This window comes from Equus przewalskii, chromosome X (assembly GCF_037783145.1).
Source record: "Equus przewalskii isolate Varuska chromosome X, EquPr2, whole genome shotgun sequence".
Lineage (NCBI taxonomy): Eukaryota > Metazoa > Chordata > Mammalia > Perissodactyla > Equidae > Equus > Equus przewalskii.
The window spans coordinates 3606411-3630815 of NC_091863.1; the positions used below are offsets into that span (position 1 = coordinate 3606411).

A 24405-nucleotide genomic window follows, 5' to 3' on the forward strand; every position below is an offset into this window, starting at 1 on the left:
TTCAGAGTTGGCTTGCAACCAAAATTGAGCCAATAAGCATCTCCCTAGGCCAATGAGCTTCTCAGAGGTCAAGCAAAGTATCACAGGAAAGTGACCATTTATTGCCACCACATGGAGACAGCCTTGCTGAGAAGAAAGCCAACACAGATGAAGAAAGATGGACCAAAAGTGCCAGGTTACTTACGACAATGATTCAGATCCGAGAACCTTATTTCTGAAGCTTCATCCACTACTAGAATCTTCAGTACATTGAGCCAATGAATCCCTTTTTTCCTAAGTGAATTCAACTTGAATTTTTTTCACTTGCCATCAAATCATTCCTAAGTAATAACTGCTCAATAAGTCTCAAAATATATATCCTTCCAACCAGAGACATGATATCTAAGTGGAACTTGATTTATAATTTGGCAACTCTTGAAATCCCTTCATTTTACATATTATGTTGCATTAATTATTGAATGCTGTCTAACAAATTACCACAAATCTAATGGCTTAAAACTACACATTTGTTATATGACAGTTTCTCTGTATCAGAAATCCAGGCACAGCTTAACTGGGTTCTCTGTTTCAGGGTCTCTCAAGAGGCTTCAATGAGGGTGTTGCTCGGAGCTGGGGTCTCATCTGAAATCTGAGTGACTGGGCAAGATCCCCTTCCAAGTTCACATGGTTGATGGCAGGATTCAATTCCTTGTGGCCTGCCGGACTGAATGCCTCAGTTCTTTGCTGGCTATCAGTCAGATGCAGCCCTTGGTTTCTTGCCATGGGGACCTTTCCAAAATGGCAGCTTGTTCCATCAAAGCATAAAAATCAAGAAGGCAATAGAAAGGGTTTACTTGTAAGAAACAAGTTGCAAGATTCTGAAATCTCATCATGGAAGTGATGTCCCAACACCTCTATCATATTCTAGTGGTTGAAAGCAAATTCTACGTCCTGCCCACATGCAAGTGCAGGGGGTTCCACAAGACCATGCATACCAGGAGGCAAGGAGAATGAAAGGCCATGCTAGAGTCAGTCCAGCACACACCTACACTAAGAGTAGTGGTGGTGACACCTAGAACATGCCAGGGAAAGATGTTGAGAATCTTTAGGGCCTGCCAGAGATGGATTAGATGTCTCAGAGGAAACAGTTGGGCCTGCTGGATAGCCTAAAGTTGATTCTCGAAGAAGGGAAGGAGGTGAGGGGTGGAGTTGTAGAATAATTTCTTTCTCAAGAGCAAGAGTTCAGTAAAAGAATATTAAACTGATTTTGTGGTTCATTAATGCATAGAATCTTTCTACTGGAAAATCGCTGCCTTGGGTGATTGGAAGCCAAGACCTTCTCTGGTGAGCCAGGAGACCCCCAAGGGTGTCAAGAAGGCTTCCCTGAGGAGAGAGCAGAGGGCACTGACAGAGGATTTTAGGAATTAGGAATGCAGACAATCCCTATTCTGGCTTCTTCTGGCGTAGACAGGATGTACAGGCAGTATATACATAATCCATGTTGTATGAGATCCCTAGGGCTATTGTAATAAATTACCACAAACCGAGTGTCTTACAACAACAAGAATTTGTTGTCTCACAGTTCTGCAGGAGAAACATCTGAAATTAAGGAACCAGCCCTGCTGACTCCTTCAGTGGGATCTGAGGGAGAATCTGTTCCATGTCTCTCTCTGTTCTTAGTTTCTGGTGCTTTCCACCAATCCTTGGTGTTGCCTAGCTTGTAGCTGCATCACTCCAATCTCTGCTTCCATCTTCACATGATGTTCTCCCCATGCAGCTCTGTCTGTCTTCCTACCCGTGTCTCTTCAGATAAGGACACCAGTCATAATGGATTTAGGGTCCTTCCTGATACAGTAAGACCTCATCTTACCTTGATCATATCTGTAAAAACCCTATTTCCAAATAAGGTGACATTCATAGGTATAGGATGTTAAGACTTCAACATATCTTTTTAGGAGATACAATTCAACCCATAACACAGGTCAACTCAAAACCCATAACAAGAGAAAAGTTTGAAGGATTAATAGCCATGACTTTGTCTGTAAAAGTTTTTGAAAGATTCCAACTGATATTCTAAAGTCTTAGAAAAACACTTTCAAATCTCATAAATTCCAAATTCTTCACAGGCTAGTACCTCATAATACTTCTTCACAGATAATCTATTTTAAATAATGATGATGGGGGCCGGCACAGTGGCGCAGCAGTTAAGTTCGCATGTTCCACTTCAGCACCCCAGGGCTCACTAGTTCGGATCCCGGGTGCAGACCTACGCACCACTTGTCAAGCCATGCCGTGGCAGGCGACCCACATAAAAAGTAGAGGAAGATGGGCACAGATGTTAGCTTAGGGTCAGCCTTCCTTGGCAAAAAGAGGAGGATTGGTAGCAGACGTTAACCCAGGGCTAATCTTCCTCAAAAAAAAAAAAGATGATGATGATGATAAGAAACAACTACAAATCCTTAAGTTGAATAAAATGCTGGAGGAAGCTCATTTTCCTCTAAGCCTAGAGAAAGCCTTCTAAGATGATGTGCTCAACTCTTTTCAAACCTGTGAACTTCAATTAATTTTTTGGAAATGATGCCACCTCCAAAAAATCAAATTATAGTTGATTGCATTTAAAAACAGGTAACCCATCGCTTTCTCAAAACTACCAACCAATTCGTTTGTTGGCTGTTCTCTCACAATTTTATGCTGCCTTCCCTTGTGACACCTCAGGGGCTTGGTATTTCAGGGAAACACGCAACAAACAGCCTTCGGCCTGGCTGCAGTTGGTAATTGTGGTGCAGTCCACGTCCTGTGGGGAAATCTGAGCCACAGCAGCATATTGCTTTGTCCTGGGGTATGCGGACAGTTGGTCATAGGAAACAGAGGGCTCATGTTATTTTCACTTTCTAAATCATATTGTAAAATACATTTCTTTTTTTAAAAAAATTATGAAGACATGTGGCTTCAGGCTCAATATAGACGAGCCAAGAGTCGAATGTATTTGCAAAACAAAAAAATCTAACATAAACTCTGGGTATATTCACAACAGATGTTGTGATGAAGGAGAACAAATGCATCCTTTTGGTGGACATCAGTAGTAATTGTTGGTAGCAAGACATCTGCATAGGAATAAGATAATCAATTTATAGCCCATCCACAGTAAACCGGGAAGGAGGATGAAAGTGTCTGAAAGTCACTTGCAGGAGGAAATTAAGCCTGCTGAGGATATTTCCAAAAGACTGTGTGGGACGAACATAACGTCTTGTCTTCAAAGATTGCCAAAGCAATAGAGTGGGAGAGAGAAAACATTCAAAATCGCTTCAGCTCTGTTGGTAGATATTTCACGCAGACAGATCGCCAACACTTTCGCACAATGAAGTGAACTCCCTTACAAAGCTGAAAGGTCTGTATTAGCTAGATTCCAAAAAGGCTGCAGTCCAGCCAAGATCCACTCATTCATTTGTTCCAAAATTCAAGCAGATGATTCGTTCATTTATTTCACAAATGTCTCCCTGCCTTCAAAGGGTTTACAGTCTACTAGGGGCTGTAGACGTGTAAAATAACGATTGGACTGAAACTTGGGAACATGGGAGAATATTTTCTCTCTGCTTAGGGTTTCTGAGTATTGAAGAACAGGGAAATACTGCATCGTGAGAATTTGGATGAAACGACTGCCAAAGCTTCCTCCACGTGGAAGATTGTATGATTCTGTAATTAAAGTCCTAGTCAACTCCATCACTTACTCCCAGGTAAACTTTGAGTATGATATTTAATATACCAAAATCCCCATCTTTAAAAAAAAAAGGTACGAAATGCAAACCATCTTGTAAAATGTGCTACGGTGGAATTTGACCTCAGTAGTATCTGATTTAGGCTCAAAAGGAAACATCTAGTCTAAGTTTACGTATTTTTAACATTTTAATTTTCTTAGAAAAGATGTAGTTTTACCTGTAAGGTTTTATGACTCTTTTTAAATCTAAACTATTTTTAAACATGCAGAATTAATATTATGGCTTGATTTCATATTAGATTTCTGGATGGGTACATTACAAAATATAGACTGATGAAAGTATTTCACTAGATAAAAAATTGGCGGGAGCCAGAAACATTTTAACAAGTTATTTTTTAAAAATTCCAGGTGAAAAAAGTACACTTGAATTTGGTAAGAATGGAAGCTCATGTTCTTTGATTTAAGCTTCCCGCACAGCCTGCTGAGAAGAAAAATATGCATTAGAATTCCTTTAGATAGAATTTCACTTATGAATCCTCCGGTGTCAAAAATGAACAATGCAAAAAATACCCAAGTGAGTACTTTGCATGGTAAATTATAGTATCAACGCACCTTTCTATAATTTTGCCATGGTTTTATCTCTCCCTCCGCCCCCATTTTGTACTTTTTATATCTTGGTCCATCTAGAGAAGCAATAAACAAGGAGCTTAGTTTTAAGGAACTCAGAAAGCATTTCCTCCTTGCACAACCAGATGTGTATCTGCCTTGTGTATTCTTTTTAAAGGTAGAAACCTTTCCCTCTCAGATCCTCAATGGAAAACATCAACTTTCAGACTCTCTTCTTTTTTATTTCTTCCTGAAACGCTAAAGTACTCCCTGAATTCTTTGCGCCCACTGATCCCTTTCTGAAACTTTAGTTTTCCTGGGGCTCATTGACTTTCCCAGCAAAGGGCTTACATTTCTTTACATCACCACTTGGACTCACCCGATGCCTTGCATATGCTAAGTGCAAACAGTGATTTGCCGATCAATAATTTTAATGGTTTGAATATTTATTAATATATTATTACATTAATTAATATATTATATAAATAAATATATTAATTTATTAATATATTATTACTTGAATTAATATTTAATTATTTGAATTATTGAATCAGCTAAAAGGGCTCTAAAGAGAATAAGAAATGGAAGAGAGAAGAAAATACATAAAGAATTGGAGTTGGGGTCAGGAGACCAATAGATTAACTGGCCTGAGTTGGGACTAAAGTCATAACAGGTAGATGGAATACTAAGTGAATATTGGATGTTTGCTCTTTTTTTGTGTGTGTGTGAGGAAGACTGTCCCTGAGCTAACATCTGTGCCAGTCTTCCTCCATTTTTTGCATGTGGGATGCCTGTCAAAGCATGGTTGATGAGCAGTGTGCAGGTCCGTGCCCAGGATCTGAATGCACGAACCCTGGGCCACCGAAGTATAGTGTCTGATCTCAACCACTACGCCACCGGGCGGCCCCAGGATGTTTGCTTCTTGATGGAATGACTGATTATGTCATGTCATAAAACTGATGGAGTAGTAGTAACTCAAAGCATCAATTTGAAGGAAGAAGGAGTGTTTATGAGTATACAATATTCAGGTCTTGTTGAAACACCACAAAAGCTCTTTTACTTACTTACTGACAAATCAGTACCTCCAGTGTTCCTCCCTTTCTGCTGGGAACCCACACTTTCCCTAGGGCAAACTTTAGTATTATACACAAAACCACATCCACAGCAGACAAGAGGGTGTCTCGATTAAGGGAGACTTCCGAGTGCTTGGGAATGCAGGGAGGAAGGGACAGTATAATCGTTTACATGTTCCGTTTGGCTTTTTCCAGAAAATCATAACACACTGGATCTTAAGTGAGTTGTGGATATTTCTCCCATGGACTTTCCTCCAACATCCTACACACACACAGACACACACACTCACGCTACAGACCATATACCAATGCCCACCTTGACCACCAAAAGTAATCGGATGTGTGACATCTAACAGGGAATTTTTCTCACCATTTTGTTTAATCTACTTCCACTGTCTATTTGTGGAAACATACTTCACTTAACCTAAATATAGAATATTCAATTGAATTAATAAGATGGAGACTACAGTGTCTGGTCTTCATTCTATCTTAACAAGTGGTTAGTACACGAATAGATAACTCTTTCTCAGATGCTCCCTCTGCTTCTGTTGTCTATAAGTTTACTCTGTGATTTGCAGTCTGATTTATTTATGTATGGCCACCGTTTTGCATCTCCAAACTCTCCATGGTCCTCAAGCTAAGGAAGGTAACGAGTTCTCTGCTTCCGTTCGCTTCCATTGCAGTTTGGATGTTACCGAACCAAGAAAAGAGACTCTTAAACATAAAGAGAGAATATGAAACTAATTCATGACAAAAACAGCCTACTTGGGGCCAGTCCAGTGGCACAGCAGTTAAGTTTGCATGCTCGCCTTTGGTGGCCCAGGGTTTGCCAGTTTGGATCCCGGGTGCGGACCTATGCACTGCTTGTCAAGTCATGCTATGGCAGGCATCCCACATATAAAGTAGAGGAAGATGGGCATGGATGTTAGCTCAGGGCCAGTCTTCCTCGGCAAAAAGAGGAAGATTGGCAGCAGATGTTAGCTCAGGGCTAATCTTCCTCAAAAAAGAAAACAACAACAACAAAAACCCAGCCTGCTTTAGGACAACCAAAAAACACTAGAAAGACACAGACTTACTCCCAACCATCACACCCGAAGAACTTAATCTTCCAATGAAAGATAATGTGAGATTAACATTAAACTAACATAAAATTAAAGTTATAAGAACATACTGATCTTTTCTATTTTATAATTATTTCTTATACAGGTGCTTACTCTAAAATCACTATAATCCTAAAAAATATTCAGAGGAGGTATAATACTACAATTATTACTATTAAAAGCTAAGGTCACAAAATATTAAAAAGGTTGAATGCCTTGGCCAAGACAATATGGACTACCAGTGTCATTTGGCAACAAACAGAGCTACCACATGTCCTGGAGGCAAGACTCTGCACAAGTAAATAATAAGCAAATTGTTGAAAACGCACAAATATTCCAGCAGACTACTTGCGCTTCATTTCTGTCTTGACCAGTAATATTGCTTATGATATGCACTGTCCAGCAAATTTGGTTTTTAACACATTCTAGGTTAATTTGCACTTGTTATAATTGTGAAAAAAAATTCTAAATTGTAAATAGAATTGAATCAAAATCCATAGTAATGGAAAATGACAAATGTAAGGGAAAATTCTCTTCTTTAGAGAACGGTTTTGCTAAATTATCCAAACAGGTATAATTCATAAAAACCAAATAGTACTATTCTAAACATACATATTTCCTAAACCCTCAATAAGATTATTATTCTAGCTTCAAATTGGTGAAATCTTTTAAGGTGGGAGAGAGATGTATGTTATCAGAAATCCACTCCGGTTTAACTATGTTCACAAAATGCTAAATTCTTTTCAATTAATCCTTGTAAGGAGATATTTATTTAATAATCTTTCATAATTACCTTCACTTACAAGCTATGTCTATACAATGTCAAACTTCCAGCTGACAGATGACAAAGGGAACCATTTTTACATGGTGATGCTCATTGGTTAAAATATCTGTCTCACTGTGTTAACTTGGTTAAGTTTTAGTTTTTCACCTAGATTTTGCCGCTATCTGCATACAATTGGACTGCTTGTGATTTGACGAGAAGAGAAAGGAAATTAATTTCTCCTTTATGTCACAAAAAAAAGACTAGTACTTTTGTCTTTGGATCCTCTAAGACACTCTTCCAAGAAATGAATTTTAATGTGTTCTTGATGATTAATTTCTGTAAGTCTCATAGGATGCTAAAAATCCATTTGACAATTTAGGCTGAAAAAGACAAAGTTTAGGAATAAAGCAGAACAGAATAATTCTCTGCTCTTTGAAAAAATGCTATTCCCTCTAAATTCCCTTTTGTTAAAGCCATACTCAGAACTATCAGAAATGATGGTGTCTTGCTCCCATTTCTTAAGCTGAACCGTCTACTACCGTAATAAATAATTATGTTATAAACAATATGCATTTATTATGTACTGGATTAATATACATATTAAACCCAATATGCACATGCAATTTGGCTGAAATGTTCTGGTTCTCTTTTCTACTATTAATTATGTTCCGCTAACATCAGACTACAGAGTAGTTATATGTGCAGAATACTAGACTAACCACCTCATATGGATTAATGCCTTCAACCTCCCAGCGCACCTCCATTTTACACACAAGGAAACTGAGGCATGTGCAAGCCGAGGAACTAGCCCAGAATCACTCAACTAGTAAGGGGACAAGCTGGCATTTGAAGCCAGGCAGGCAGGTTCTTGACCATTCCTCTAAGCTGAGCTTGAAGAGTAAACCAAATTTACATAAAAAAGGGTAGAGAAAAGATATCTGTGCCCTCAAGTTCACAGCAGCATTACTCACAACAGCCAGGACAAGGAAACTGCCTAAGTACCTGCTGATGGTGAATGGATAAAGAAGTTGTGGCATACATATACATTGGAATACTATTCAGCCTGCTATTGTGACAACATGGATGGACCTTGAGGGCATTATGCTAAGGGAAGTAAGTCAGACAGAGAAACACAAATACCGTATGATCTCACTTATCTGTGGAATCTAAAAAACACCACAGAAAAAAGATCAGATTTGTGGTTACCAGAGGAGGGGGGTGAGGAAATTGGATGAAAGTGGTCAAAGGTACAAACTTCCAGTTATAAGATTAACTAGTCCTGGGTATGTAATGTACAGCATAGTGAGTATAGTTAACACAGCTATATGATGTATAGAAAAGCTGTTAAGAGAGTAAATCCTAAGAGTTCTCATCACAAGGAAAATATTTTTTTCTTTTTTTGCTTTTCCTTTTTGTTGGATCTATATGAGATGATGGGTGCTAACTAATAAACTTTTTGTGGTAATCATTTCACAATATGTAAGTCAAACTATCATGCTGTACACCTTAAACATACACAATGATGTATGTCAACTATATCTCAATGAAACTGGGGAAAAAAAGAATTGATATTCTGTCAAGAAATAAATTCATCCAAAGAATTTTTTTAAAAGGGTAGAGAACCACTTTGTCCGGAACAGATCAGACCTTGATGTCCAGAGGGAAGGAATGGGGAGCCCAGAAGATTCTGCTAACACCAGCACAGGTAGGACAAGAAGACATTTAGAGGTATGGCTGCCACCATGAGTGAGATTTTGAGGAGACAGATGAGAAAAGAGGACAATTTGGACATTTTATGTCCTTGAATGACATCCAAGTTGGAGATCCCTGGGAAAATTTAAATGTTCCTTCATTCCTTTCCTGTGTAAAGTCAGTGTATCTTTTGAATATGATATTTAGTAGGATTTGCCATAAGGCTATATTAAGATGATGGACAAAAGGTTGGGTATCTACTCTATAGAGTTTAAGCCTCAAATCGGCAAAACGTCTGCCCAACGATTACAACCGATTTTGTCTCCTCAATATGCCTGAGGGACAGTAGCAAATTTTAGCTACTCAGTGTTAAGATGAGTGTTTTCTACCAGTAATTCTTGAGATAGAGAGGGAAGCAACTGAATTAGAATCTCAGCATGCGAAAGGGTTCAGAAAGCTCAAAACAACTCTTCAGCTATAACTTTGTTTTCAATTAGTGTATATCCTTTCCTATGAATTTCTAATAATGTTGAAGGGTGGCAAAACTCTGTGTTAGTTTTCTATTGCTGCTGTAAGAGATTGTCACAAACATTGTGGCTTTGAAGAGCATACATGTATTATCTTGCAGTTCTGAAGGTCGGAGCTCCACTGGGCTAAAATCACGGTGTCAGCAGGGCTGTGCTGCTGTCTGGAGGTTCAAGGGGAGAATCCAATTCCTCGTCTTTTCCAGCTTCTAGGGGCTGCCAGATTCCTTGACATCCTGGCTTCCTCTCCTCCTCAAAGTCAACAATGGCCAGTTGCCTTTCTTACATTGCTTCACTCTGGCTCTAATCTCCTCTTTTTCCTCTCTCTTCCACAACTAAGGGTCCTTGTTATTAAATATGGGGCCCACCCAGATGATCCAAGATGTATTCCTATTTTAAGGTCAATTGATAAGCAAATATAATTCCACCTGCAACTTTTATTCCCCTTTGCCACGTGAGGTAACATATTCACAGGTTCCAAGGATTAGATTTGTGCACCTTTGAAGAGTCATTATTCTGCCTACAACAAGTGTCTGACTCTCAAATTTAGGAATTCTTGTCTCTCTTGCAATCCCAACATCTAAAGCATAGCTGGCACATGATCAGGACTCAGAAGTATCTTTGGTAGTGAAGTGAATGTGTGCCTGCTCATGACCCTCACCTTCTAATCAATGCAGAAAAAAAGACAAATCTAAAAACTGGAGGATCAGGTGGAATTTGGAATTCCAAATATCCAATATTGTTCTCCACAGTTAATTAAATGCACTGAAATGATTAAGTGCACTGACAAGACAGTCCCTAAAGGAAGGTCTTTGGAGGAATCAGCAGGACAGTGCATTTCAATGTGTTATTACGGCAGTGGAGTTCATTCATTTAGTGAATAGGCAATAGTTAAATATCTAAACCTCCACATTTATTCTCAAACTGATGCAAATATCGAAAAAAAAAAGCACAAAACTCCCAACCCACTAGGCTGCGATTTGTTCTTATGCAAACATAAAGGCAGGTAGCTTCCCTCAGCAGCAAAATTCCAACATTTACATCTTCCAGGGAGAGAGGGTCTACCTCTTCAGCCCCTAGTGGATTTCTGATTTCTCTTGTCAAGATCATGTGAGATATTATATGCAAAAGTGCTCTAAAAAAACTAAAGAAGTAAACAAGCGGCACTGGGTTTATTCTTAAGTGTATATTGCTTTTCCATTACGTGGCATTTTCCACATTTTTATATTCCCCAATCCCTATTCAATACTGAACCACAATGAAATGGTCAAATTGTTTATGGTTTCAATTCACACAATTGCACATCTATGGTCCTGTCATCAAGGAAGCTATTGCTTTTTCTTCATAGGTGGTCTAATTTGGTCCAGCCTCTCATGGAGGGCGGCATCCTATTTCAAGTGCATTCACTGTTCATGAGGTTAGCTCCATAACGTCCCCAGCTGGTAGACATTAGCTCGTCAAATGTACTATGAAAGCAATTTTAAACCTTTATCCTGTTTTGTTTCTTTCCCCTCTCTTTCTGTCTTTCCTTCTTTATATTTTATATTTGAATAGCTCATTATGAGAAAGATCATGACCCAGGTGGCTTCTGAAATGAGAAGTCTAACTGGTTTTGGATGCGGTTATCCATCTTCTCGCATATGCACAAAGCAGCTACTCAGGGACTGTTCAGCACTGAGGCAGCTCAGCGCACTGCTGGCAAGTACAGTGGCCAAATGTCAGTTTAACTCCTTGAATCACATTCAGACCTACACTTTACAAGATAATTGTGTGATCTGTCGCCATAACGACAAGGGCCACATGCCAGAAGCTACAAATATAATGAAGCACGGTCTTTTAATTTCTTTCCCTGGGCATTCTTTGTGATTTCACTAACAGACAACCCCAGCTCGGTTTTCCATGACACTCTACTTAAACTACTTTCTAGCATTTATGTGGAGAAAGAACAATATGGCGGATGGGATACAATTTTGACGATCACTGAATAATGTGATCATGTATTTCAGACTTTCAGCCAGATCTCCCTGAAAAGGATTTTCTAAGGACTAAAGGGAAAAGAAAAAAAAAGAAAGAAAGAAATTTCTCCATGAGAGTTACAAAGGACACACTTTAGTTTCTATAGTAGGTGAAGTCTATGATTCCTGCAAATTACTCCTTAAATTCCAGTAAGATTTCATTCTATGCTTCTCTTTCTCCTTGTCTAAAAATAGCCTATAGAAATGGTAAATGAGAAATGTGATATCATTGCAGCATAGCTTTAATCTGGTTAGTCTTTATAAAAGTTTTAATTTGAAATCTACATAAACAAGGAGATACCCCAATTTTAACAGCATTGTATTAATTAGTATTAACATTATTGTTTCTACAGATTTTCGCTGTTGTGTTATCAAAAGGAAATAGGCTATCTTGTTAAAGCAAGCACGTTATTTTCTAATGGAGCTAGAATCATGTGAGGACATACATGTGCCATTTGACTGCAGTGAATATTGGAAGAAAACAAGGTCCACATTTATGTTAACAACATGGATTCTAAACAACAAAATCCAACCACTTTATGAAATATTCCTTGCTTGTGCATTTAAAACAATGGGGGTTCCTTTCAAGACTCAAAAAAAGAGACTGCCAAACTCTTAAGACATTAAAGCAAAAGGAAGCATTCCTTATAATTTTCAGTTTGCTAACTTGATCATGACTATGTTCTTAATTCTGTTATTTTTCTATAGATTCATTCCTTTAGAGATGATTCAGGTATAGCATATAACACTACATACTCGCACTGGGTATCATCTGCAAATAAACTCTATAACAATGCTAAAAAGCCAATATATGACAATAATTCAGTCCTTAATTATAGTATCGTCCATCTACTAGATGCTCAGTAAATTCAAGTGGAGCAAATGATAAGTTACGGCAATAACCATATTCAGAATATGAAAAAAATAAATGGGTTATGGAAAATATCATGCACAGGTTATTATGAAACCATCTTGGTAAATCCCCCAGAGACTGAGCGAGCAGGTGTTGTTTTCTGTTTAAATAAAGTACTTACCATCCTCTGTGGGCACATAGATGTTTAAGTAAAGGCAGTCTTCATTTTGATCTTGCACATATGTCATTAAAGTATCCAAATTAGCAGTAAACCATATGGGCAGCATGTCATGCAATAGAGACCTCTCATCCAGGTGTTGGGGGCACACGGCAGCAAACTGGGTGGCATTTCGAACCCCAGTCCACGAGGATGGGGGTTCTGGGGGCTGAAACCGTCTCTCTCCAGTGGGAGGCGAGGCATAAGGGACTCCCAAGTATTGCTCCACTGGACCCAAAATCTCATTGGGCAATGGTGTTCTTAGGCCCCGGATTTTGCCATAATTTGTGTTGACAACTGGATACTGTGCCTGGCTGTCAATGAGCGTGAACTTAATGGCAAGAGCAGTTATCCACAGCAGAACATTGGAGTTCAACATGACGCAGACCGGGGTGCAGAACAATGGAAGCCATAACAGTCTCTTGGGTCTCGACATTGTTCACTTCCACATTCGCAGGTGTCTATGGGACACAACTCCAAGCAAACAAAGCTGTGAAGAAAGCCCGTAAAGAGAGAGGGCTTTCAAGGGAGCAAAAGACCCAGGAGAGGCGATACACTTGCTAGGAAGCCTCTCAGATGGGTCAGAGACAGAGCCCAATGTTAAGAACAAACCTAGTGGTTTTCTTGGCAGCCCATTGCAAGAGTGCGGCCCTCCCTTAATCCTGGAACTGGATTCCAGCAAGAGCGAGGCTCCAGGAAGCAGAGACCATCCAACACCTCCCAAGGGAAACGATTCTTTATGCAAACTCCAAAGCAGAGCGGTCAGCCTAGTGGGAAAAGAAAGCAGACAAGGATAATGAAGCCAAGAGAACTGCCACCTAAGCCATTTGCTCTCTCTTCCACACAACCCTCATCATCACTCAATGAAATTCTTATTCACTGATGAATTTGTACAGCGGCTTCTCCATGTAGTAGAATCTAGCAAGAACATCACTTGTCTTAATTCTTGCTGTGTGCCCATCACCTGAAACAATGCCTGACATTTGGGAAACACTCAACAAGTCTGTGTTGAATGAACAAACAAATCCCCAAATGTTACACACCTTATCTCCCAATTTCACTATTATTTACAAGATTGGTCCATAGATAGATAGGTACTTCCAAATCACTGTTTCTCAGATGTTTAAGGAAATTGTCACTTTTTCCTAAAATGATATGCGTGAAGCTTGTTTTCTGGGACAGGGAAAATGGAAGCCTGTATTCAGGCCAATTGGCTTCATGACATGTGGATATTTATCATATAACACAAAAGGAACCTCACCTAATGGAAAGAGTGTAGACTATGGATACTAATCCTTCTTGAGCCACTCAATGGTACATATTTTTAGGCTGCATACATCATTGCCCTGAATCTCAGTTTCCTTGTAAAACACTGAACAAGATGGTGCATTTCAAGTACATGCTGTAGTGCTTGTCATATCAAGACATCATTCATAATTAAAAGTCTTGATACAGCTCTCCTGACTTTCACGTAAAGCATTTCATGCCTTCAAGGGTAAACCCTGCAGCCCATTTAAAAAGCTTATGGTACATTTGAGTCTGGGAGAATTCAACAGCTAAAGAGTCACCTCCTCAATTTGTCTTGACATAGATCCTACAACTCTTACTAGATAAATCGTTCCTCCCACGACAGTGAAGAATGTTGTGCATGAGTGAAAAGTATTGTAAATGATCCATTAGGGACAGAAAACATTTCAGTAGATACTGCAAGGAGCATACCTCTAAATACAGCATTTTTCAACTCGAAAATAGACAAGTGTGTTTGTAAGTACATTGCACATTATTCAGAGTATAACTGGATGAGAATATAATTATGCATTTCATTTTAGTGAACAGTTGAGCAGAATATGTCAAACAGCTAATTTTTTAAAAAATGAAGCATATCAGAGTCGGATCTACCATGGAGCTATACCAGCTTTGGGGGAAATTCTGTGGTCCGTGACATCTTGGGCCAAGTTAATCAGAGTTGAATGAAGATACACGAAAAATCTGGATTGTGACATTGAAAGTGAAAAAGAGCATCACGTCAAATGGCTGATTTGTGTATTTGCTTCTATCTTTGAATTCTACCATAGACAACATATGGATTTCTGCCACACTGTGATCCAAGTTCTGAATAATTAAGAGACAGACAAGAACAAGAAAGAGGTGATGACATATTTGGGAGCTTCTGTCTTCCTGACAGCCTTTCTTCTTTTGAACCAGTATTAGTTCTCCTTTCTTGAGCCTTCCTCAGTGATAATAGGTGACACGATTAATTTCTGATTCTGACAGACTTGGGTCCTCGAATGCTTACTCTGCGAGCTGAGGGAAGCAAGTCAATCTCCCTGGGCTTTAGGTAAATGGTGTGTCATAGCTTCTCTATAGGGCTGTGGCAAGCAGGAAGTGAGGCAATATGCAAAGGTGCAGGGCAGAGAAAATACCCACTCAATAAATACAAAACACTGGGATTTTGAACCTGCTCAAAAACTCCCAGGTACAGGGCCACAATGCACAGGCTCTGGAGTCAGCCCAGTGCTGGCATTGAGCAGGTCTAGAGGAAGTAATTTAAATTCTTTGAGCCTCCCTTTACTGATCTGTTTATCTGTGTGGGGATTAAATGAGATAGTCCACACAAAGCATTGCACAGTCCCTGGAATGCAGAGTTCAATAAAGTTAGAAGTCAGTTGGCGGATTTGTACCAGGGCTTACAGAGTCCACACTATGAGGAATTCTGGCCCACTCCATCAATGCTCCAACTCAATGGGGATGAGAGTATCTGCAAGTCACATACACATTAAGACTGCCCAAGCGGGGTCACACCTAGACTTCATGCTTGAGTTGCATGATCAAGTCTCTCCTTTGTCTAGACCCACCTCCCTGCAAGCTTCTGAGGGGCAGAGAGGGATTGTGAGCCAGCAGAACCTAAGAGGAAGGGTCTGGGGGCATCTGAGCACTTACTAGCTCTAGGCTAGGCATTTATAATACTCATAAGTTCAGAGTTATCTTATACATTTCCTTACTTTTTGAAATTTGGCTAATTTGCTCAAAAGTAATATAGTCTAAAGCCCATGATTTCTCAACCTTGGCACCATTGACATTTTGGACCACATCATTCTTTGTGGTGGGGCTGTCCTGTGCATTGTAGGATGTTTAGCAGCATCCCTGGCCTCCACCTATTAGATGCCAGGAGCACTCCTCTCCCAATTTTGTTTTGTTTTGGTGAGGAAGATTCGCTTTGAGCTAACATCTGTGCCAATCTTCCTCTATTTTGTATGCAGGAGGCCTCCATAGCATGCCTAATGGGTGGAGGAGGTCCGTGCCCAGGATCCGAACCTGTGAACCCAGGCTGCTGAAGTGGAGCGTGCAGAACTTTAACCATTCAGCCACGAGCCGGCTCCCTCTTCTCCCAGTTTTAACAATCAAAAATGTTTCCATAGGCCGGCCCGGTGGCCCACTGGTTAAGTTCACATGCTCTGCTTCGGCGGCCTGGGGTTCACCAGTTCGGATCCCAGGTACAGACCTACGCACCACTTGTCAAGCCATCCTGTGGCAGGCGTCCCACATATAAAGTAGAGGAAGATGGGCACGGATGTTAGCTCAGACCAGTCTTCCTCAGCAAAAAGAGGAGGATTGGCAACAGATGTTAGCTCAGGGCTAATCTTCTTTAAAAAAAAAAAAAAAAAATGCTTCCAGACATTGCTAAATGACCTCAGGGGGCAAACTGACCCTAGGGTGAGAACCACAGGTCTAAGTCAAATATGGAATTACAGTGGCCACAAAAATAATTAAAGCATCTGTGGGCACATTTAAACATTATAATCAGTGGCACTCTATATGTGTTGTGTGTGTATATATATGTATGTATGCATATGCGTGTTCACGTCACATTCAAATACTTGACAAGTTTTAGCATTACAAGTAATGAAGATTTTGAAAATAAACCTATTAAATATGCATCATTATCATTTTAAAAATCACTATAAATTTAACCAACCAATATACCTGGAGACCAAAAAATAATAAAAGACTTCCCATGTAAACTTCACATACTGAAAAAGATTTCACAAGGGGTGAAAGGTTGTTATATATACATATAGCATAGGTATATCTTTAATATATATTATATGTAATCTATGTATTTATACATTACATATATTTTATATAATATATATATTTAATTTTCCCAAAATACAAAGCAGATACTATAAAAATAACACTCTGAATGAAAAATTTTAAGGAGAAAAAGTCAAAACCATAACTTTATTCAATACATACAATTTGGGAGTTAAGAAGGACTTTATAGTATGTTTTCTGTGCAAAGTTTACATGAACAGTAATATCTCAGAGTGGCATTTCAACTTGATTTATGACTTGATTGGGTATTTTAGAATGGTTCTCCACAGGGCAGTCATTCTGTCTGAGGTTGTAATTAACACGAGGCTCAAACTACTCAGGCTTATCAGACTATAAACAAGTCAAAATAAAAATTGCAATAAATATCTCCCCTAAGTGCACATCACTCAAATTGAGATTGGTTTAATTTTAAAATATCTATTTAATTAAGGTGAGCCTGATGAAATTTATTTTGGTATTTTGGCCTCATAAGGAACAAAATCCCGTCTCCTGGGTGTTCACGGTCTTAGCTTTCTGTGGCTGAGAAACACATACATTGGAAGATAGAGAACTTTGTGGATGCATCTTAAAAAAAAAAAAAAGAGAGAGAGGATAAATGAGGTGGAACCACCCCTCCCCTAGTGTCGTTCTCAGCTACGTTGAAGGCCTGGGACTCACTGTGTATCTGCTGCCCAGGGATTGCTGACAACAAGAAGCACTCGGAAGATTCGCTTTCCTCTCACATTCTGAAGCATCGGGCAAACGGGAACAGCCCATCCTGGTCCACACCCAAATTAATGAGCTTGCACAACAATCCCCCTACACTGTTTACCAGGAAAGCCTATAATAGCTATTCCCCAAACTCTGTGCAACCTGGAGACATCTCCGGTTTTCCTTTTCTTTTGTTTCTGGTGAGAACACCAATATTTTATGGTACCTAAGTGGAGTGTGGTTCATCTTTTGTCCTAGAACCCAGAACTCCACCCTGAGGTGGCACTGTGCACCTGTTATCTACATGCACAACCTCTGCTCTGTGCATGGGTGTATGGGTTTCTCTCTCTCTCCCTCTCTCACACACAGCCCAGCCCCTCAGTTCCTACCCAAGATTCACTTGATGCCAGCAATCAGCAAATTAGTATATTTTCATATATATTTTAATATTCTGGTCTTGACATTATCACCTAGATGAGCAAGGTTACAATCTATTGTCTTCTCTCAAATCTTAAAATGCTTTGCATATTCATATATGTAGATTCTATTAGTTCTAAAAATTGGATCCAATAAAAATCCACTATTTTGAACCATGAAGCTTAGATGTAGATAAAATAATTGGAGAATAAAATAAAGATGTCAAATTTAGTATCTTCAAAGTGGTATTGTGCCCAGTGAGGGCTCAAGGCATGAACTTATTCACCTCCCTCACAATTTCTGTTCTGCCACTGAAGTTTACCAGGTCAGGAACACATCTGAGCCACAGTCGTAGGAACCGGAGTTTTCAAAAAGAGGCAGAACACCGAGTAAACCCAGGAGAAAGACTTAATGGCTTATATGTGGTCCCGTCAAGATTGCTTGGATATAAAGATACTGATATGATCAGGAATAAAGCATGGATTTTTCTAGAGCAAACTATGTGGATAACAGGACCCTACAGTGGCCACAGGAATAAGGCAACACCAAAACTTAGTCATGAGTGAGTAAGTATTTCATAAAGATCACTATTCTAGGTTATGGGAAGACAGTGAGAAGAAATTCCGAATTCTTGCCCACTAGGAGCTTACCTTCTCATGAAAGCATCCCTAACAACGGTGCTCCTTTCCTTATTCATCTTCTGCACAGCTCGAGTTAGCGCAAGGATTGGCACATTTTAAAAGCTCATTAAATGCTTGTCTTGGTGTGTCTAATTAAACTATTATCAAACACAATCTCCAAATCTAAATCAAATAACTTGCAAATATCTCCAGGGTTTGTGTGGACCTCTCACCAAACTCAGTTGTATTTCTTCAGGTCAAACTGTCACGTCTCCAAGAATATTGTCACTTACATTGTAGTGCTTCTAAAAACCTCATTTCTGAGCCCCTCAAACTGCCTCTATATTTTTGTTCCATATTTCAATAATTAGTACCATTATTTTTTTAGTTATTCAGGCTAAGCGCAAAGTCATCTTTGGTGGCTGTCCTTCCATGAGTTCATATACAGTAAGTCCTCAAATCTGCCAAGGGTTTTAACGTGGTACAAGAGGGTTGACCTCATTCACTTTGGTGAAATATAGAAGAGGTTGCAAGGGATTAGCAAAAATTCAAAAGACTAATGGTACCAAGTATTGAGCAAAGATGTGGAGTGACTAGAACACCCATGCAATGCTGTGGAAATTAGTGCTCATAGTAATTCAATTGGAAAGCAGTTTTGTGGAACACAGGAAAGTTGAGCATGCAGAAGACTTTGGTGCAGATACACACATACACTTGCACACACGTATATGTGTGCGTGTACATATATGTGCGTGTACATATATCGTTATATATATATATATACATACACACACACACACACACACACACACATACTATATAGTCTACATCTCTCCTATAGAGCTTCTTGAATATTTGTGTCAGGACATATGCACAGGAATTTCCATTTGTAGCCATAGTCAAAATAGCAAAAGAATTGAAATAACCCTGAAGTCCATTAATAGGAGAACAGATAAATAAATGTTGGCATATTAAAACAGAATACTACACAACAGTGAAAAGTGAATAAACTATAGATACACGTATCAAAATGGATAAATTTCAAAAATAAAAAGCAAGTCACGGAAGAACACATATGGTGTGATTTTATTAATATGTTATGTAAAACTAAACAGTCCATTGCTTGAGCTATACATGTGCTAAAATATAAAAGTATTTTAAAATATTTTTAAAAGCAAATTGTGGCATAATATCTGCCTCTGAGAGATGGGAGGGAAGCGACTCACATGGATACACAAAGATACTGGTAATGTTCTGTTTTGTAGTCTGGCAGTGGGTATGTTTGTTTAATTTTTGTTTTTAAGTATATATATATTTTGTGCACACTTATGAGTATCATTCTTTTACAGTGCAAATTTTAATCAAGAGATGCAAGTCTATATAGGTTTGACTCAATAACTTTATTTTCCCATGCACTATCAAAACATCTTAGATTTAAAAATTGAAGGAAAAATATAAACTGCTCTCTCCAAGGTTATGTTAGAAGCCCAAGAGAGGGGGTTATCCCCCCATATACTCCATCAAAAGCAGCAGGTTCCTGACAGCATCGCTAAAACAGACAGTCAGGTCATCTAAGACTGCTACTGCCTTGGTCACTAATCAGCCAGGTGACCTTTGGCACATCACTTAGTGCCCAGGGCTTCAGCTCCCTGGACTGCACCATGAGGGCTTGGACGAAGTGACCTCTTCAGTTGCCTTCAGCCTGAGGATTCCCTGAGACCTCAGACTGCAATCCTCGGAACAGAGTGTACGTTAAATATGGAAGCCAGTGGGAACAGAAAATTCTCCAGTGCGGCGGGTAACCATAACTTAAGTGAGATAATTGGTACTGAAGAACACGAGAAGGCTTATTGTGTCAGAAGCAGGTAGAGTTAGTCTTATAGCCACATTCTTAAAAAATATATTTTTCAATTCCATGCAACCTGTATTAGCAGGCTACAAAAATGTAACCAGATTTTCATTTACCTGAATTCTACATCAAGAATCAGAACAAATATTAATTGTCTATTTCCCAATATTCATTGATTCATTGTAGTAATTGCACTATACAAATAACTCACTCCCTTATTCTCATATCTAACTATATGGAATTATTTCACAAGTGTTTGCACTTGAATTTTATGTATATGTATATATACAATTGCACATATGTTTTTAAATACATATATGTCTACATTCAAACTAATAATATAATATGATGTATATATGTGTGTGCATATCTCCAAACTGACCCACCGAAATATTAAGCTCCTTAGGTTCAGGAAGTATGCCTTCTCCATTCTCTGTATATCCCCACAGTGCCATATTCAATGCCCTTTGTGCTGTAGATAATCAATGAAACATGTTAAACATGATGCTGATTATCCATTTTCAGATAGATGGCTCCAAACACGAGCAATCTGAAGAAAAATAAGCTCAAATACACACTGATAGGCACCAAAACATTTGCTCATCCATGCATTAAGTATCTGAGAGGCACTATGGGGTAATGGTTGGGAATATGTCCTCTGGACTTGTACTGCTTAGATTCAAACGTTGAGTCTAACTTTAACTCTATCAGCTACCACACAGAAGAGTGTAAACCATCAATGCCTCTATTTTCTTATCTATAAAATGGGCATAGTAACAGGATGTAACTCATGAATATTACTGCATGTGCTATTGTATGTGTGTGGGAATATACACGTGTGTGAATACATACACATATACTTACATTGTGTATATAGACACACATAGGCATATGTATGTGTATATAAGCATATATAAATTTAGAACAAGAAGTATCCACCAAATAAATGTTAGCTGATTATAATTACTTACTGAGGTTCCACTAAATGCTTCCACTCTGAAATCCACTATGGTAAATATAAAGATACGCCAACCAAATTCCCATCTAAATGTGGTCTACACTCTGGTTGATGAGGTAAAACCTGTATTTAAATTATCATAATTAGGCAAGCATGTGGTCCATTTTCTCCCATGCCCCTTCCTACTGTGGGACAGTGGGCTTGTGCAGGATGGGATTTGGGATGGAGTGTCTAAGAGATGTGTTTAAAATCTGAGATGTATAGAGAGATTCTACATATCTACAAAGGGGTTCTGTAAGATAGTAACCAAGGAGTTAAGCATTGAAATTCAGGAATGTGAATACAAGCTCACGAAGATTTATAGAGAGTGGGAAGGATGAGACCAGAAGGAAGACTCACATTATGTCACAATTACTTGCTAAATGTTTACATTCATTGCTAGACTATGAGCAATCTAAGGGCAAAGATCACGCGATGATTAATACTTGGAAAAGAGAAGGTCCTCAGCAAAGGTTATCAAACTGAAAGGGAAAGAAAAGATGCAGAAGGAAGTCAGAAGAAACTTGGATAGGTAAGACAGAAAAATTAGCAAGGCCATGTTTCATGACGTTCTCCTTAGCTCATCTCCTGTGGGCATCACGGTAAATCCCTACCTCCATCATCAGCTACATGCACATTCCCAACGTAAACTTCCTTTGGGCCCCATCTTACACCTTATGTTTTTGCCTATAAGAATTTCATCATGAAGAGAGACTCTTGGATTCCCTCTTTGACACAGCAGTAGAAGGTGTTAGAGTCTTTGGTGCTTCCAGTTTCAATGAAACCTAACTTAAAAGAAGGGTTCAGATCCAGATCTGAAGATATATTTGTCTGCATCTCTGAAAGCAAAGTAAAGAACCCCAGATACCAGGCCCTCTTAATACCATTAATCATAAAAGACTTTCTCACAGCTGTATAAGGTGGGCAGAAATAATCTTGATCACCGAATGGAATATTTAAGAGAGAGGGGAAGTTGAGCAAGTTCTCCTGCAAAGGAAAACTGCCAGTTTGAGTGAAAAAAAGAGTGGTCCATTTACAAACAGTACAGTTTGACGTAGAGTTAGTACCTTAGAGGTGGTGGGACGCCCTGCTTGATGGTGGGTCTGCAGATAGATGGTTGAACACTTGGACACTGTGAGGTCAGTAGTTTAGACGAGAAGAACTGTGTACTCCCAAGTGGGAGACAATGACAAGAACCATTTCGAACGATAACGGTAAGTCTCTGTGGGTCTTTTATAGGTAGTTTTGAAACTGCTGTTCAGTCTCTACTAATGAACTGTGCAATGTCCAAAATGGAGAACATCTTCAGAACAGTTCCCAAGACACTACCCATGACTCAAGGAGAAGTTCAGTCTTACATAGCCCCAGTGGGAGTGCCCCACTTCTTCTCTGAAGCCTGTATCTTATTTTCCCATAGGATACTTCATCTCACAGGGAAGCCTGTTTCATCTCATATGGAAGACCCCGTGTTTCGGAAATTACTAACCCAGTGTAACATTCACCTGACAGTTCACACTCTTCTGTCACATGTTTCTGATGGAGTAAGGTCACTGGAAATGACAAGGTGATGTGTAAGGTTCCGGGTTACTTAACAATTCTTTTTCCACACATTTTACCTCCTGAGCATGACCTCTGTACAAGCTCTCAGGAAAGGCGGGATTGGTCTTAGTCAGGAACCCCACCACTCCACCTATCCCCCAAAATGTTTTCTCTACATTCCCCCAAATGGGAATATTAATTCTTGAAAAACAGACTCTGCCCCAGTGATTGAGATACTTCAGAGAGCTTTCCTATCTTGGGATCAGAACCTAACTGAGTTGGACTTTCCATCTCTGGGAAATGACCGAGGCTTCTAAGATCTGGAAGAGAGGAAGGAGGCTCCTCTCGAAAGCCTTTGTGTGTCATATTAGCACGGGAACGGAGAAGAGGGGGGAGAGAAAGAGGTGCGAAAGGAAGAGTAAGGTTCAGGAAGGAAGGAAAGAAGGAGGAGTTTGAAGTCAAGAGACAGAATCTAGGTAAAGTCAGGAGTGTCTGCCAGGGTTCAAAGTCATCTCCTCATAGATCTACCCGCGAAGCCTTATGAACATTATAACAAGGCAAAATTCATTGAAATGAAAAATGTATTTTCCCAACAAAGGCAGTAAATAGCATTCAATGATAATTGCTCTTGAGACTTTAAAGTTTTTTAAATAAACATGATAGGAAGATTTAATCCTTGCCTTACTTACTAGGAATATTTCTTTCTTTTTTGACACAAAAAATTCTCATAGTCTGTCCTCTATATTGGGACCTAATTATTTTTACATACTGCACCTTGGGCAGAATTCCTACCTACACGTGCAGGTTTTAAAAATAAAATCTGAATAAAATAAATAAATAACTCTTTCTTCTACCTAGTTCCAAATTCAGAAGTTCTCTCCCCAGAGTCAAGGACCCCTACTCCCACCCAGATGTCCTTTAACAGAACCCATGGGTTCCATAAACTAGAATAGACAAGAAAGATTGCATCTTTGTTTTCACTAAACATGAACTGAAATTTAGTATCTGCTTCAATTATGAATGTAGGCATAACACACACACACACATATTCAGTAATATTAGAAATCTCTGCAACTTTTCCTCCAGTGGAAATCACATACATTTTTATATTCAATTAATGTGATTGCAGATACTTCAAATTACTGTTTATACTCATCACTACTTTGCAATTGTGACACTTATGAGCCTCCTAACTAGATCTGATTATTTAATACACAATAAAGAAACACCAATGTTACTATGGCACATTTAAAAAATATCTTGATAACTATTTCAACAAAACTAGTTTTCTTTTACACTTATCTTACTTTATTACTTACGCATATTCTTTTTTAGAAAGGGTATATATTTTCACCAAACTGACAAAGGGGTCTGACACACACGCACCAAGCATGCATGGCTAAGAACCCTTGACTAATTGCCAAACTGTTGATACCACCTGTATTTCCACCTATCATGACCTGGCGGGTAGAGCAAAAGTGGCAGGACAGCTTTCTGCCTGTGGGTAAGGAGGACGTGATGCTGGGTAAATGAAGACCACCTACTCAACTATCTTGCACAAGGCTTCTCTGGATCTTCTTCCCTCCCTTTGGAAGATCTGCCCTTTGCTTAAGTATTCCATGAGAACGAATGGCCCT

At 39.1% G+C, this 24405-nt stretch overlaps 1 protein-coding gene across 11 annotated transcripts in view; it reads right to left on the minus strand.

The window, feature by feature from the left end:
* NLGN4X (neuroligin 4 X-linked) overlaps nt 1-24405 on the minus strand; it is a 296314-nt gene that overhangs the window by 209914 nt on the left and 61995 nt on the right. For 9 of the 11 annotated variants that reach the window (XM_070605425.1, XM_070605421.1, XM_070605426.1 and 6 more), the window contains exon 4: nt 12505-13307. The exons of the other annotated variants lie outside the window; for them this stretch is intronic. In XM_070605425.1, coding sequence (XP_070461526.1) covers nt 12505-12976 — 472 coding nt within the window. In that variant the 5' untranslated portion in view covers nt 12977-13307. The remainder of the gene's footprint in view (nt 1-12504; nt 13308-24405) is intronic. 11 annotated transcript variants of the gene reach the window in all.